General features: G+C 40.4%; 1 protein-coding gene across 3 annotated transcripts in view; it reads right to left on the bottom strand.

Moving 5' to 3' along the window:
• Nucleotides 1-12,871, bottom strand: part of NAV2 (neuron navigator 2) — a 234,526-nt gene that overhangs the window by 78,370 nt on the left and 143,285 nt on the right. For all 3 annotated transcript variants that reach the window (XM_050897832.1, XM_050897833.1, XM_050897831.1), the window contains one exon: nt 10,242-10,364. In XM_050897832.1, coding sequence (XP_050753789.1) covers nt 10,242-10,364 — 123 coding nt within the window. The remainder of the gene's footprint in view (nt 1-10,241; nt 10,365-12,871) is intronic.

The following is a 12,871-nucleotide window of genomic DNA, read 5'->3' as shown; positions in this document are numbered from 1 at the left end:
TCAGAAGAACATGCAGGAAGACACATGCATCTTACATTTGGACTCAGAATTTTGGTATCATTTTCCAAACAATACAATCACAGGAAACATTCAGCCAGTAAACAGAAAGCTTAGATCCTGCCTATTAATATTTCTATTAACATGTAAGCTAATACTAATAGAATATTATTATAATCACAAGAGAATACATAGCTGTGGAACAGAAGCAAAAAAAACCTAATGAAAAATTCTACTGAAATGGACAATTATGGACAACTCCAAAGCCCCAACAAACTAAGAAGGGCAAACAAAGACCAAAGGGAGAATCTTTAGGTTTTCTGGTAATGAGACATTTAGTAATACCCACAACATTTGAAAAAATCATCTGTCTTGAAATTTGCTTTACAGCCACAATGAGCTTCCACGCTCGTCAAACAGCCCCAAACTGGGATTCTTCTTTTGGAGTCTGACAGCTGTCTGCCATTAGTTTTATCTATTCAATCTCCAAATCCCAAACTCAGAGGTTACTGGTGTAGGTCAGTTGTGAGACTATGTTGACTCTCTTGCCATTCGACATGGAAAACCAAATAACAAAGTCTGCACTATGTCAGCAAGCATTTCACATTCTTCCGTTTGTCATGCAAAGCACAAAGACCCTGATACAGTTCAAAATGGCCTTTGTATCTGCAATCTTGTTTACCCTTGGAATACAAGCTTAATTTCCCACATGCCTAAAGTGTTTTAAAAGCTACTTCATACAACAGAAAAGACAGTGCTAATCTCTGGCAATGGAACCAGAAATACTGAGGGTTTCTGAAGAGCCTCCAAATCAGCAGTTAGATCAACTTTATACTTATACACATAAAGTGGGTGTGTATGAAGGGAAATGTCACTTCAGGAAAATCTAGTTCCAGTGGTGTAGGATCATGATTTTGCCATCCCTAGATGCAAATTATTCAGCTACTTAAATCAGGCTGTTTCTCCTATTTCCACAGAATCAGTATCCACAATTCTGGAAAAGGTAAGGTCCCTTCACCTGTACACACGCAGCAGTGCAACCTTCTCGGGGAAGTGACAAACTGTCCATAGCGGAATATATGGGCAAAAAGAAGGTCCTAACTTAGCCATGATGAGTTGCTCCCTTGAGGCACCTCCCCTCTTCCATTAACTTTGTAGTGAACTTCAGCTCCTGGCTTAAGCATTTTAACTAGATGCTAGAGCAGAGGTGTAAATACCCCCTAAAATATAAAGGAATGCAGAATCAGAATCACAGCAAGAAAAGCAAGGGGCATGACAGGAAGAAAAAAGTTTCAACAAGAAATGCAGTTCCTAAAGCTTAGATCCAGCCTACCTCTTCAGTGTTTACACCTAAGCAAAAAAGCAATTCTGAAGAAGGGGTTTAAAACTATAGTGACAGTCAAGCACGTAAAGATTGCCTAATCTACTAACTTTGGAGGGAACAGCTTGCCATTGCGGGGTGTTCCGCTGGTTTGTTTTTAGTGTCGAGTGGTGGAACTGTACCTCCTCATTAGAAGAAAGTTCTTGAAAAAGGGAAAGAACTGCTCTCAACTGCCTTGTCAGCCTGTGGAGCTACTACAACAGGTATTAGTTAAAAGAGAAGAATAGGATAATTCTTGGCTTCTTGGACGCACATAAGTCCTAACTGCAGTAAAATCTGCTTTTTTTTTGTGGCCATGGATACATGGAAAAGGAACTCTCCCATAGGAAAACAAACTGTGTTTTTACAAAAAGTCAGTTAAACAACAGGCACAAAACTGCTTCAAGTACCAGACCCCCCTCCCCCCCCCATCAATCATACATCCGCTATTGCTACATGACGTGATAATCTAGAGCCTGGACAGAAATCTTTAAACAAAAACAATCTCTGCTGAAAAATGATCTACTTCCTTAAGTCATCCCCTCCTCAAAACTCTTTCTAGCCTTCAAACGGCTCCCAGCCTCACTAAGTTGATTGCTGGAAGCAAACTCTTTGCTGACCATCATGCAATGAGTAAAATTAGACCAAGCCTGAGAAACAAGCAAAACTTCCCAACGTATCTCCATTCCATCATGCCTCTCTAAACAGAATTGACACTATCACCAAATCCTACATAAGTACTTCCCAGAATGTAGTATACTTCATCCAGTGTACCGTATGTATTCCCAAAAGTATTGGCATGGAAAAAAGGAAAAAAAAAAAAAAAAAAAGTATTACCGTGCCCACTGAATGAATTCACATGCAAGCCACAAAGTTGAGAAGAACCTGGTTACCCAAGGGGGGCAATTCTTACACAGCCACTTCATCTCTGACCTCTTCCTTCTCATCTTCAAGAGAGTTCTATAAAGCCTCTTCAAAGAATAAACCAGAGTATTAAAATAACTCTGGTGGATATTAAAAACCATAGATTCAATAAAGAGACAGCCTTTACAGCCTGTAATAATTTGCTCCCTTTCCCCAGTTAACCCCTCCATGTTACAAAGGTGATAAATCATCCATCTCTCTTCTACAACACAAAAAAATCGTATCATGCCTTTCCTTGCTAAAACTTCCTCTGCTTCGTAGGTATTGTCTGTCTTTAAGAGTTAGTCTAAACTACTAATACATCTTGGTAAATTTAGAGCAACTGTTCTTCAACTTGTATTCAGTAATGAAAATTCTTGCTTCTGTTTTAGACCTGCAGAAAAGCTTACATGCCTAGAAGTTTGTCATCTTTAGCCCACTGAAACGGATCTGCCAAAAGACTTTGCTTCCCTTGACTAACTTTGCCTTGTTTGAAAGTAGAATGTCTTTTTTTTCCTTTTGGTACTGCTAATTTCAGCCCTCGGGTATAGCTACTATACCTTAGCTTTCAACTACTATTTGTTGCTTAACTTTGCTGTTACTTTATGTAACCTAAAACCACTTTGGATTACAGCTTGTGAAAAGATTCCTTGGAAAATAAAAGTATATGGTATTGTGACTCTAATCAGCAGATCCCAAGGCCATAAACTTCAAAGAATCTTTGCAATGTGAATTTCCCTGTTTCTGCGAGTCAGTTTTAAAGATAAATGTGGGCTCTTTCAAAGACAGAGAGATAGGTATCTATAGGTACCAAGGTACAACTTGCACATTTAGAAGCAGTAGTATTTTTTTCGAACTTAGTGATAAAATCCAAACAGATGGTCAAGCAGAGCAGAAGATGTTAGGTATGAATAATTTCACCAGTCCTGTGACTTTGCTGTTAAGCAACTATATATGGGCATATGTTTACAAATCGCAGTGACTCACAGTGTATCTGTATACAGTGAGCAATGAATGCTTGGGTGTTGGCACTTACTTTTTGATCTATATTATCTTAAAGCAATTTCGAGACTTTTAAATTATTTTCTAGAAAACTATGCTTATTTAATATATAGGATCCTTATATAGGGGTGTTCCACTGTCCTAGCAAAGAAAAAAAATGGGAAAAGTAGAATGTATAAACTATTTTAATCGTAACAACTGAATGCCAGTACCATTGCCAGGACTTTCTGGAAGTGAAGGAACTGTGAACTAATGGAATGAAATCTTCCTGGTGGAGTGGTAACAGCTTGGCAGCAACTTTCTTAGCTGAGATCTCCTGAGGTCTGTAGATGATTTCAACGGATATAGTTACTCCTTCTCCTGACAGAAAGGACATCCTCCCTCCATAAACCCATTCACATAAAATACCAGATGAATCTCCCTGCAAGTTCATTTACCGTGAAACTCCATAAACACTTATGTCAACACTCCTGAGGGAGCATTGCAGGAGCAGGAGATGCTGTGGGGGAAGGAGGTGATGGGAATTCCACTGCCATGACAACGCAGGAATATCTATTTCTATGTATTTTTACAACAGCTGGGTCCAGCTGAAGTTTAAGATATAACCCAGTCATGTTTTAACATTTTAAGACAAAGACTATCCAGTCTACGTGTCTATATGTGTCTATTCCAGACACATTTTCTCTGTTTTTCCCCTTTTCTTATGCATCATGCTACTGCTGCGAGAGTAGTAAAACTACAGTAATGATGAGATGGGTAGTAATGGGCTAGTATTGCTAATGGATATTCTCTGTGAATGGAGGACTTAACTCCTCATCTGCAAAGCCAGGAACTGCAGACACCTTCATTTAATTTTAGCTGCATTGTCTCAGTTAAGAAGAAAAACTGACAAATACCTGCTCAGGACTTAAAGCTGTCTTATCCTACTATAAAACTACATAACGAAGATCGTAACAAAAATTTCTTTTTTTTCCCCCTTATATTGTAACATCTTTCCATTGTCTACAATAAAGCAGCACCTAAGAAGAAGAAAATTTGATGCAGCTTCTTATGCGATACCCATCAGCACCATGTCTGTAATTCTCCTTTCAGTGGAATTTGCCTCCTTCCGAAAGCAGTGACATCTCCTTCTCTCCCCACCTTTCAGAACAGGCCAATATTGCCCCCGACTTGATGTCTTGCTTCAACTTGCTTATCAGCTCTTCTGAAGTGTGATCCAAGTTCCCATGGTTAAGAAGGCAGTCCAACAACCTCCCTCCAGCACTGAACACTAACCTATCTTTTTAGTAATCTCATCACTGTAGCAGGATTCAAGAAATTAAATTGCAGTTAGTGAATTTAAACATACTCCAGTCAAAGGGTTTTACTCCATGAATGAATGTGAAGTGTTGTCTACTACCTGAGCCGAGACATGTAAATAACCTTAATCTCTTTTTATAAAATGCAAAATAACAGCAAAATACTACTCTTCAGCTATTTTTGAAAGCCATAATTTTTACCATTTGTAGAAATTACTATAAATCACAGCATCTGAAAAAATCTGCACTCAATGACATTCTTATTAATAGCAAGATATCGATGCTCTGCACGGAATGTCCTCTGGCTTTCTGCTCAGTTTCTGCTTCAGTTCCAATTCTTCTTTCCTGTCCATCTCCTCTCCTGGTTCCACAGTCTCCTCTTGGATTATCCAAAAATCTTACCAAAAGCAGGAAATGCTACCGAAATGCTACCGACTGCCAGGAGCCAGCTTCAGTCACAAGTCCTTCGAAGAGTTAAACTGAATATGGTCTTGTTTTTAACTAAGAGTGTGACAAGACTGTCATCGTAGTCATCACAGATCTGAACGATGATACAGAAATACTCTTGAAGAGCATGCTCAGCACCTGAGCCGTGTTTTACCTACAGTCCACCAATGCCGTAGCTGTTGGAAGTACCAAGAAAACGCAATCTGCTATCTGATGAGACAGGTCCTTATAGTCAGAGGCTGGGAAGACCTTTTTATGCCTCACACTCTTATGCAAAGACATGTAATTCACGCAACCTCAAATTAAATCGTAAAAGCGAAACAATCCAAGTTAATCATGCTCGGAAGTAGTTAGACAAGCGCTTTATCACTGAGGATTTTTAAAAACGTCATACAGACATTTCCCTAATAACAGCATTAAAGTTACTCTCGACAAGCTCACATTCATTAATATAGTCTCCTGCCCTATTCACAAGGATATGATAAATCAGCACAGGTCTGAATTATCTTCTCTAAATAATAGGTTATACAAGTAAGCAATTACAGAAAGATTTACTCAAATCTAAGTTTCAAATTTTTTTCCTCTTTCTATATGTATTCATAAATGCAAGTTACATATATGAAAGTAAGGGCAGAATTTAGTCTCAAATCAAGCAGCTGCGCCTGACATTGTGAAATCAACTTAAATAACCAGATGGTACACCCCAAGTCCATATATATAGAAGAGACAAAACCATAGGTGGCTAATTTGCAATCTTAAAAAAAAAAAAAAAATCACAAACTAAGTAAAAAGGCATTTTTAATGCCTTTTTTCATTAAAAATGCCTTTGTTCTATGCAAACACAAATTGTCTTGAAGTGAATAAATAAGCTCAGCTGTGTTGTGCAATGATTCCATTAACCTTGCAATCAAGCATTAAATTAAATTGCCTTGTTTGGATTTCCCTGCTGCAGGGGAAAATTTACCTTCTAAGGTCTGTGCTTTATGTTACCAGAGCCAATGAGTAAAAGCTTCACAACTAAACTTCTACAATTAATAACACAAGAAACTAAACAAGTAAGCATATTGCAAAAATTCCTCTGATAGCTTTTTAATGATTAACCGTATACTCAAAGGTTCATAGCCTTTCACACTCGTTCTCCCATGCATTCAACTAACATCTGCTTTGAACAAGTTAAATGTAATCTTCATATGTTTTCTAGGTGTAGCACTAAAGCAACTCAGCACTCCTGCTGCTGCCTCCATTCACAGAATGAAGAAAGCGATTCATTACTACACCGTTTTGTTCAACTCCTTTTCCTCATGCCAATTTTCACCCTGCAAAACTGCTGCTCACACCAAGATTAATTTTTTGTTTAAACTGCACATCATGATCACCCAGCAACCAAAGAGGAGCTATTTTTAAATCACTGCCCTACTGTCAGGAAACTGATCTCTTGCATAAGGTGAGTAGGCTTACACTCTGAATAGAAAAGACTAAATCAAAACAACACATAATAATGTCACTAACTCTGGGACCAAGGGTAATTTTTCTGTGATCCTGTGTTGCAGCTAAATTGCCAGCCACACAGAGTCTTTATTGTGTGTAAAATCCATCCTCTCCATGTCAACTGAAAGAATGATTTTCAAAGCTGAAACAATTGACATAAAGTAGGGATTGCATTTCAGTATGTCAGAATCCCATTCTAAGTGGAATATATGTAAACACACAAATAATCTCTCTTGTTGAACACACGTAATTGGTCCTGATGTGTGGTGTCTTCAGGGAAGGAGCTTAGCAAATAAAATATAAGAATAATTTACATGCCAAGAAAAAGTGTTGCAAGCACAGAAAATATTGGACGGGGGAAGGAATCAATTATGAGGAATGTATCACTAGCTCTCCAGAAGGCTGTTACTTAAATAATAATATAATTTGTATTAGACCAATTCTGTATTGTAAACAGATAGCTTCTGTTAATGTGGCAAGGTTCAGAAGCCACAGCAACAGACGAGGATGATACTTGATGAGTCTTCAGTTGCATCAGCAGGTGGCAATGCCTTCACCCCCAGTCAACCAGGAGCGAGTGCTGTTGGCCGAGTATGGGTTTCAAGTTACAAATTTCAGAAAGAGATACGAGCTCCTGAAAAATCCAGGCATATTTTACAACTGGCAAGCACATGTTGACTTAGTAACTGAAACTGAGCTGAGATTCTCTGAGACGTTTTAGTTCTTTTGTTTAGATTTACCAGCCTGCTCTTTACTAATACCAAGAGAACACCAAAGCAAATTTAGTATGGCTTTCTTTGGAAGCAAGGCTAGATTCCCCATCATTTGTATTTCCTTAGTAATCCATGCATCACTATCAAGGAATTATCAGTCATAACCTAGTCCTCATGGGGGACTTCAACCACCCTGATCTCTGTTGGAGGGACAACACAGCTGGGCATAAGCAATCCAGGAGGTTGCTGGAATGCGTTGATGACAACTTCCTTCTCCAAGCGATGGAGGACCCAATGAGGAAGTCAGGCATAAATGCCAGGAGGCCTGCATGGACGAACAAGGAGCTCCTGGACAAACTGAAACACAAAAAGGAAGCCTACAGAGGGTGGAAGCAAGGACAGGTAGCCTGGGAGGAATACAGAGAAATTGTCCAAGCAGCCAGGGATCAGGTTAGGAAAGCCAAAGCCCTGAGAGAATTAAATCTGGCCAGGGACATCAAGGGCAACAAGAAAAGCTTCTATAGGTACATTGGTGATAAAAGGAAGACTAGGGAAAATGTGGGCCCTCTCCAGAAGGAAACAGGAGACCTGGTTACCCAGGATATGGAGAAGGCTAAGGTACTCAATGACTTTTTTGCCTCAGTCTTCACCGGCAAGTGCTCCAGCCACACTGCCCATGTCACAGAATGCAAAGGCAGGGACTGGGAGAATGAAGAACCGCCCACTGTAGGAGAAGATCAGGTGCGAGACCATCTAAGGAACCTAAAGGTGCACAAGTCCATGGGACCTGATGAGATGCATCCACGGGTCCTGAGGGAACTCATGGATGAAGTGGCTAATCCACTATCCATCATATTTGAGAAGTCCTGGCAGGCCAGGGAAGTTCCCACTGACTGGAAAAGGGGAAACATAACCCCCATTTTTAAAAAGGGAAAAAAGGAAGACCCAGGGAACTACAGGCCAGCCAGTCTCACCTCTGTGCCCAGCAAGATCATGGAGCGGATCCTCCTGGAAACTATGCTAGGGCACATGGAAAATAAGGAGGTGACTGGTGACAGCCAACATGGCTTCACTAAGGGCAAATCGTGCCTGACAAATTTGGTGGCCTTCTACGACGGGGTTACAGTGTTGGTTGATAAGGGAAGACCAATGGATATCATCTACCTGGACTTGTGCAAGGCATTTGACACTGTCCCGCATGACATCCTTGTCTCTAAATTGGAGAGACATGGATTTGACAGATGGACCACTTGGTGGATAAGGAATTGGCTGGATGCTCACACTCAAAGAGTTGCAGTCAATGGCTTGATGTCCGAGTGGAGACCAGTGACAAGTGGCATTCCTCAGGGGTCAGTATCGGGACCAGCGCTGTTTAACATCTTTGTCAGCAACATGGACAGTGGGGTTGAGTGCACCCCCAGCAAGTTTGCTGACAACACCAAACTGTGTGATGTGGTCACCACGCTGGAGGGAAGGGATGCCATCCAGAGGGACCTTGACAGGCTTGAGAGGTGGACCCGTGCAAACCTCATGAGGATCAACAAGGCCAAGTGCAAGGTCCTGCACCTGGGTCGGGGCAATCCCAAGCACAAATACAGGCTGGGCGATTGAGAGCAGCCCTGTGGAGAAGGACTTGGGGGTATTGGTGGATGAAAAACTGACTATCAGCCAGCAATATGCATTTACAGCCCAGAAAGCCAATTGCATCCTGGGCTGCCTCAAAAGAAGTGTGGCTAGCAGGTCGAGGGAGGCGATTCTCCCCCTCTACTCTGCTCTCGTGAGACCCCACCTGGAGTACTGCGTTCAGCTCTAGGGCCCCCAACTTAAGAAGGACATGGACTTGCTGGAGCGAGTCCAGAGGAGGGCCACGAAAATTATCCAAGGGCTGGAGCACCTCCTCTGTGAGGACAGGCTGAGAGAGTTGAGGTTGTTTAGCCTGGAGAACAGAAGGCTCCAGGGAGACCTTACAGCGGCCTTCCAGTACTTAAAGGGGGCCTACAGGAAAGACGGGGAGGGACTCTTTATCAGGGCATGTAGTGATAGCACAAGGGGTAACGGTTTTAAACTGAAAGAAGGGAGATTTAAATCAGATATTAGAAAGAAATTCCTTACTGTGAGGGTGGTGAGGCACTGGAACAGGTTGCCCAGAGAGGTTGTGGATGCCCCATCCCTGGAAGTGTTCAAGGCCAGGTTGGATGGGGCTTGGAGCAACCTGGTGTAGTGGAAGGTGTTCCTGCCCATGGCAGGGGGGTCGGAACTAGATGATCTTTAAGGTCCCTTCCAACCCAAACCACTATATGATTCTATGATATCAAACTCAGTCAACTGCATTATGTCCCATGAAAGACTTACTGATAACAAAACAAAAAGAGAGAAAACTTTTAGTTCAGAAATTGGTTCAAACCTGTAACTCAAAATCCACGTTTTATACTTAGAGGCCCCTCAGGGAAGAAAAAGGATACGGTTCACTTACTACATCAACAGTAACACTCATCAGGCTTTGGGTTTGGAAGGGAAAGAAGCAGCTATAGACTAATGCCATTAAAAGCAAAAGTATTTAACTCATTTATCTCAGCTCTAGCAGAATATAGGTCTCATTACTGTCCATCTCCTCAGCTTCCTTTATGATTGCACTCCCATAAATTATGGATTTTTAGTCCCCTATTTCTTGATCTTTGGCCTTGACCACTCACACTGAATCACTGGACTTGGAAGAATCAGTGGAAATGAGAAGAGAATTAGGTCTTTTTTGCATCAAACACTATTAAAATAGAAGTTTTACATTTTCTTGTGTTGTGTCCTGTCCACAAAAACCCAGATGAGATTTCAGCAAAGCAATCACAAGACATAAAGTCAGCATTTATCCTGACACCTCTGTGAACATATAACCTAAAATACTCTGGAGAAGCTTATATCCACGTATTCAGGATCTAAATTCCCAAAGCTATTTAATCTTAGAGATCCAATATGCATTAGATACAGTGTGAATCACATGCGCCATTATATGTGAGCATCTGCTGGATGAGACCTTACCTGTCAGCATCTCCGAGTCCCAGTGAAGTATTACGCTGCATCGTCTCCCGCACTGCAGCCATGCCATCGGGCAGCCGGTTTAGCCTTCGAGTGTAGAGGCCCAGACCACCATCGGTCATATACCTTTAAAACAGCAAAACAAAACGTCATGTTTAGTAAAACAATAAAAATTTTCGATATTATTGTAGCTCCTATCTTCTGCAAGTTTTTAATCATACATTGCAATTTCCCTACTTTTAAGTTAAGAATATTACTCTGAATATGAAGCAAGAAAAACTTTATTCTTGATTAGACCAGAGATATTTTTTGCCTCTCATCATTCTCCGTTACATCTTGCACTCTCTCTCATCAATAAGAACTGAATTTCAACATAACTGTGAGAAAGGAAGAATACTTAACTTTCATTAAGGACACCTAGATGGAAGAAATTTAATATTTGTGAATGCTATCATTGATGATCCCTTCCTGTCCAAAAAATGCATAGTTTATACCATCTTGAACTATTTTGTATGGGCTAAAACAACACAATGGAAATCTCAACCCTTTTACAAGTTAACTGCAAAAATCCCATTGAATTAATCCTAGATTTTGTCAATGATCCATGCATAATGAGTATCCCAAGATTTATTGTGAGAAATCAAAGTTGCAGCATGAATGAAAGTTTTTTTCAACCTTGTTTTGGCTCCTACATTGTACTCTGTCTGCAGCTGTGACCTAGAGACATCTGCATTTAAAAAGTGTTACTATTCTTAGCTATTAAGAAGTGCCAGGTATATGTATATATGATACTTCACAAATTGCTGAGATAGCACCTTTCTTACTTTCTGGTTTAGACAAATAAAAAATAAATCTTAAATTGAACAGAGATGGCACATGGTGGACAAGAACAGACAGATGTTGTTGATCACCAGGAACAATTCCTCACAATATTGCAGGTTGTGTCATCCAGCATTTTTGCTCAAGTCTGTACCGATGCAGACAGCAACAGCCATCATGTAATATAACTTCAGAATGTGGTAGTAACCAAGAAAAGAAAGTTTTAAAAACTGTACAACTACCCAGCACTTTGGTTTAGTTTATGAATAAAATATGTTAATATATTAATACTGAAATTAAGAAGTTACTCCAGTCTTCCCTTCTTGAATAGCTTCTCAATGAGCTGCCCTACATCAGTATCTCAATAATGTTTTAAAATATTTTGTGGCGTTTCATGATAGTAGTAGGTAAACAAGTTCCAAGTATCAAAATAAAACAGAAGGATTTTTCTCTTGGTTTAGCTTCATTTCTTAAAGTATTTCTGACTACAGATATATGTGAGCTAGCTTTAAACTAGAAAGGCAAGTCCCATTCGCCTCTCAAGACGCTGGCACGGAGTGAGCTCTGTGCTACCACCACCAGTTCATCAGCCCAGCTACATCTGCATGAGCAGCACCGACAGTTGTGTAAACACACCGTAAGGATTCTCACACACCTGAGACTGGAATAACTCTAACAACTCTAGCAATACGGCCGCTGTCTCTGGCATACCGTTGGACACGTAACATACCTCACCGAGTTAGGAGTTGATGGGATTGTATCCTCTTAATCCTTTAGCCACTCTTAGCAAATCGACAGCAGCCCACAGAATAATATCCAGATACACAGGACACCTTCCTCTTGCTTAACAAGGCACAGAGCTTTTTCCCTAACAGCGAGGTACTCTCATCCGCAACAAGAAAGGACAGATGCTCCTAGCTGCAGCCAGCAATGCCTCTGCTGGCGAGACATTACTGCAACAGATGTACTTTACCCAAGACAAACTCGATTACTACCTTTATAAAAATGGGATGGTAAAGAGTCAAGAAGCCTTGCACAATCTGCTGGTTAGCATTTCAGTTGGATGTATAAATCTGTACGGGGCCTTCCCAGCAATAACCGAGGAGTCTCTCTGGGGAGTCTAACAAAGAGGTTGCTAAGCTCGTCAAGTCAGACACAAGAGTATTCTCCGTTTGGCAAATCTGTGGGGACACGATTCTCCAAACTCATAAACAAAGACTGTAAAAAGCATGAGGAGCAGTTGCACTGTAACTCATGTGGAATTCGCCTTAGGTCTAGTATTCTAACTTTTGTTTGACATGGTTTATAAATATTTTATCGTGGAAGAATATTTTTTTCCTTAAGCTACTAAAATAAAAGAAAGGGAAAGAAAAGAAAAGTGGAGCTTAAGACCATATTGTTATACAAACACGCAAACAGCGTTTTGCAAAAACATCTAATGTACAAATGCGAACTGGTTTATTGCAGATACTTGTCTGCACACGAAACATGTTTCTGTACGAATACCCGTTGTACACGTACTGGAAAATGCAGCTTTTGGCTTCGTTGTCAGATTTCTGGCATATGAGTAGTCCTTTGATAAAAAAGATCAGCTACAGCTGAAAAGACTGTTCTCCATACTTAGAATATGTGAAATGAAATATATTACTCTTAAGAGTTAGCCGTGCTGAAATCAATGGAAAGCCTTTTCACTAGCATCAGCAGATTTCATCCTCTACGTAGAAGCTCAGCAAGCTGATAGATTAGAATAATTCTGCAGTTGCATCAAACTGAAAACTAACAGTCAGATTTTCATTGGTTTTAAGCACTCATAA

This window comes from Gymnogyps californianus, chromosome 5, assembly GCF_018139145.2.
Source record: "Gymnogyps californianus isolate 813 chromosome 5, ASM1813914v2, whole genome shotgun sequence".
Taxonomy (NCBI): Eukaryota; Metazoa; Chordata; class Aves; order Accipitriformes; family Cathartidae; genus Gymnogyps; species Gymnogyps californianus.
This window is presented reverse-complemented; position numbering and strand designations above follow the sequence as displayed.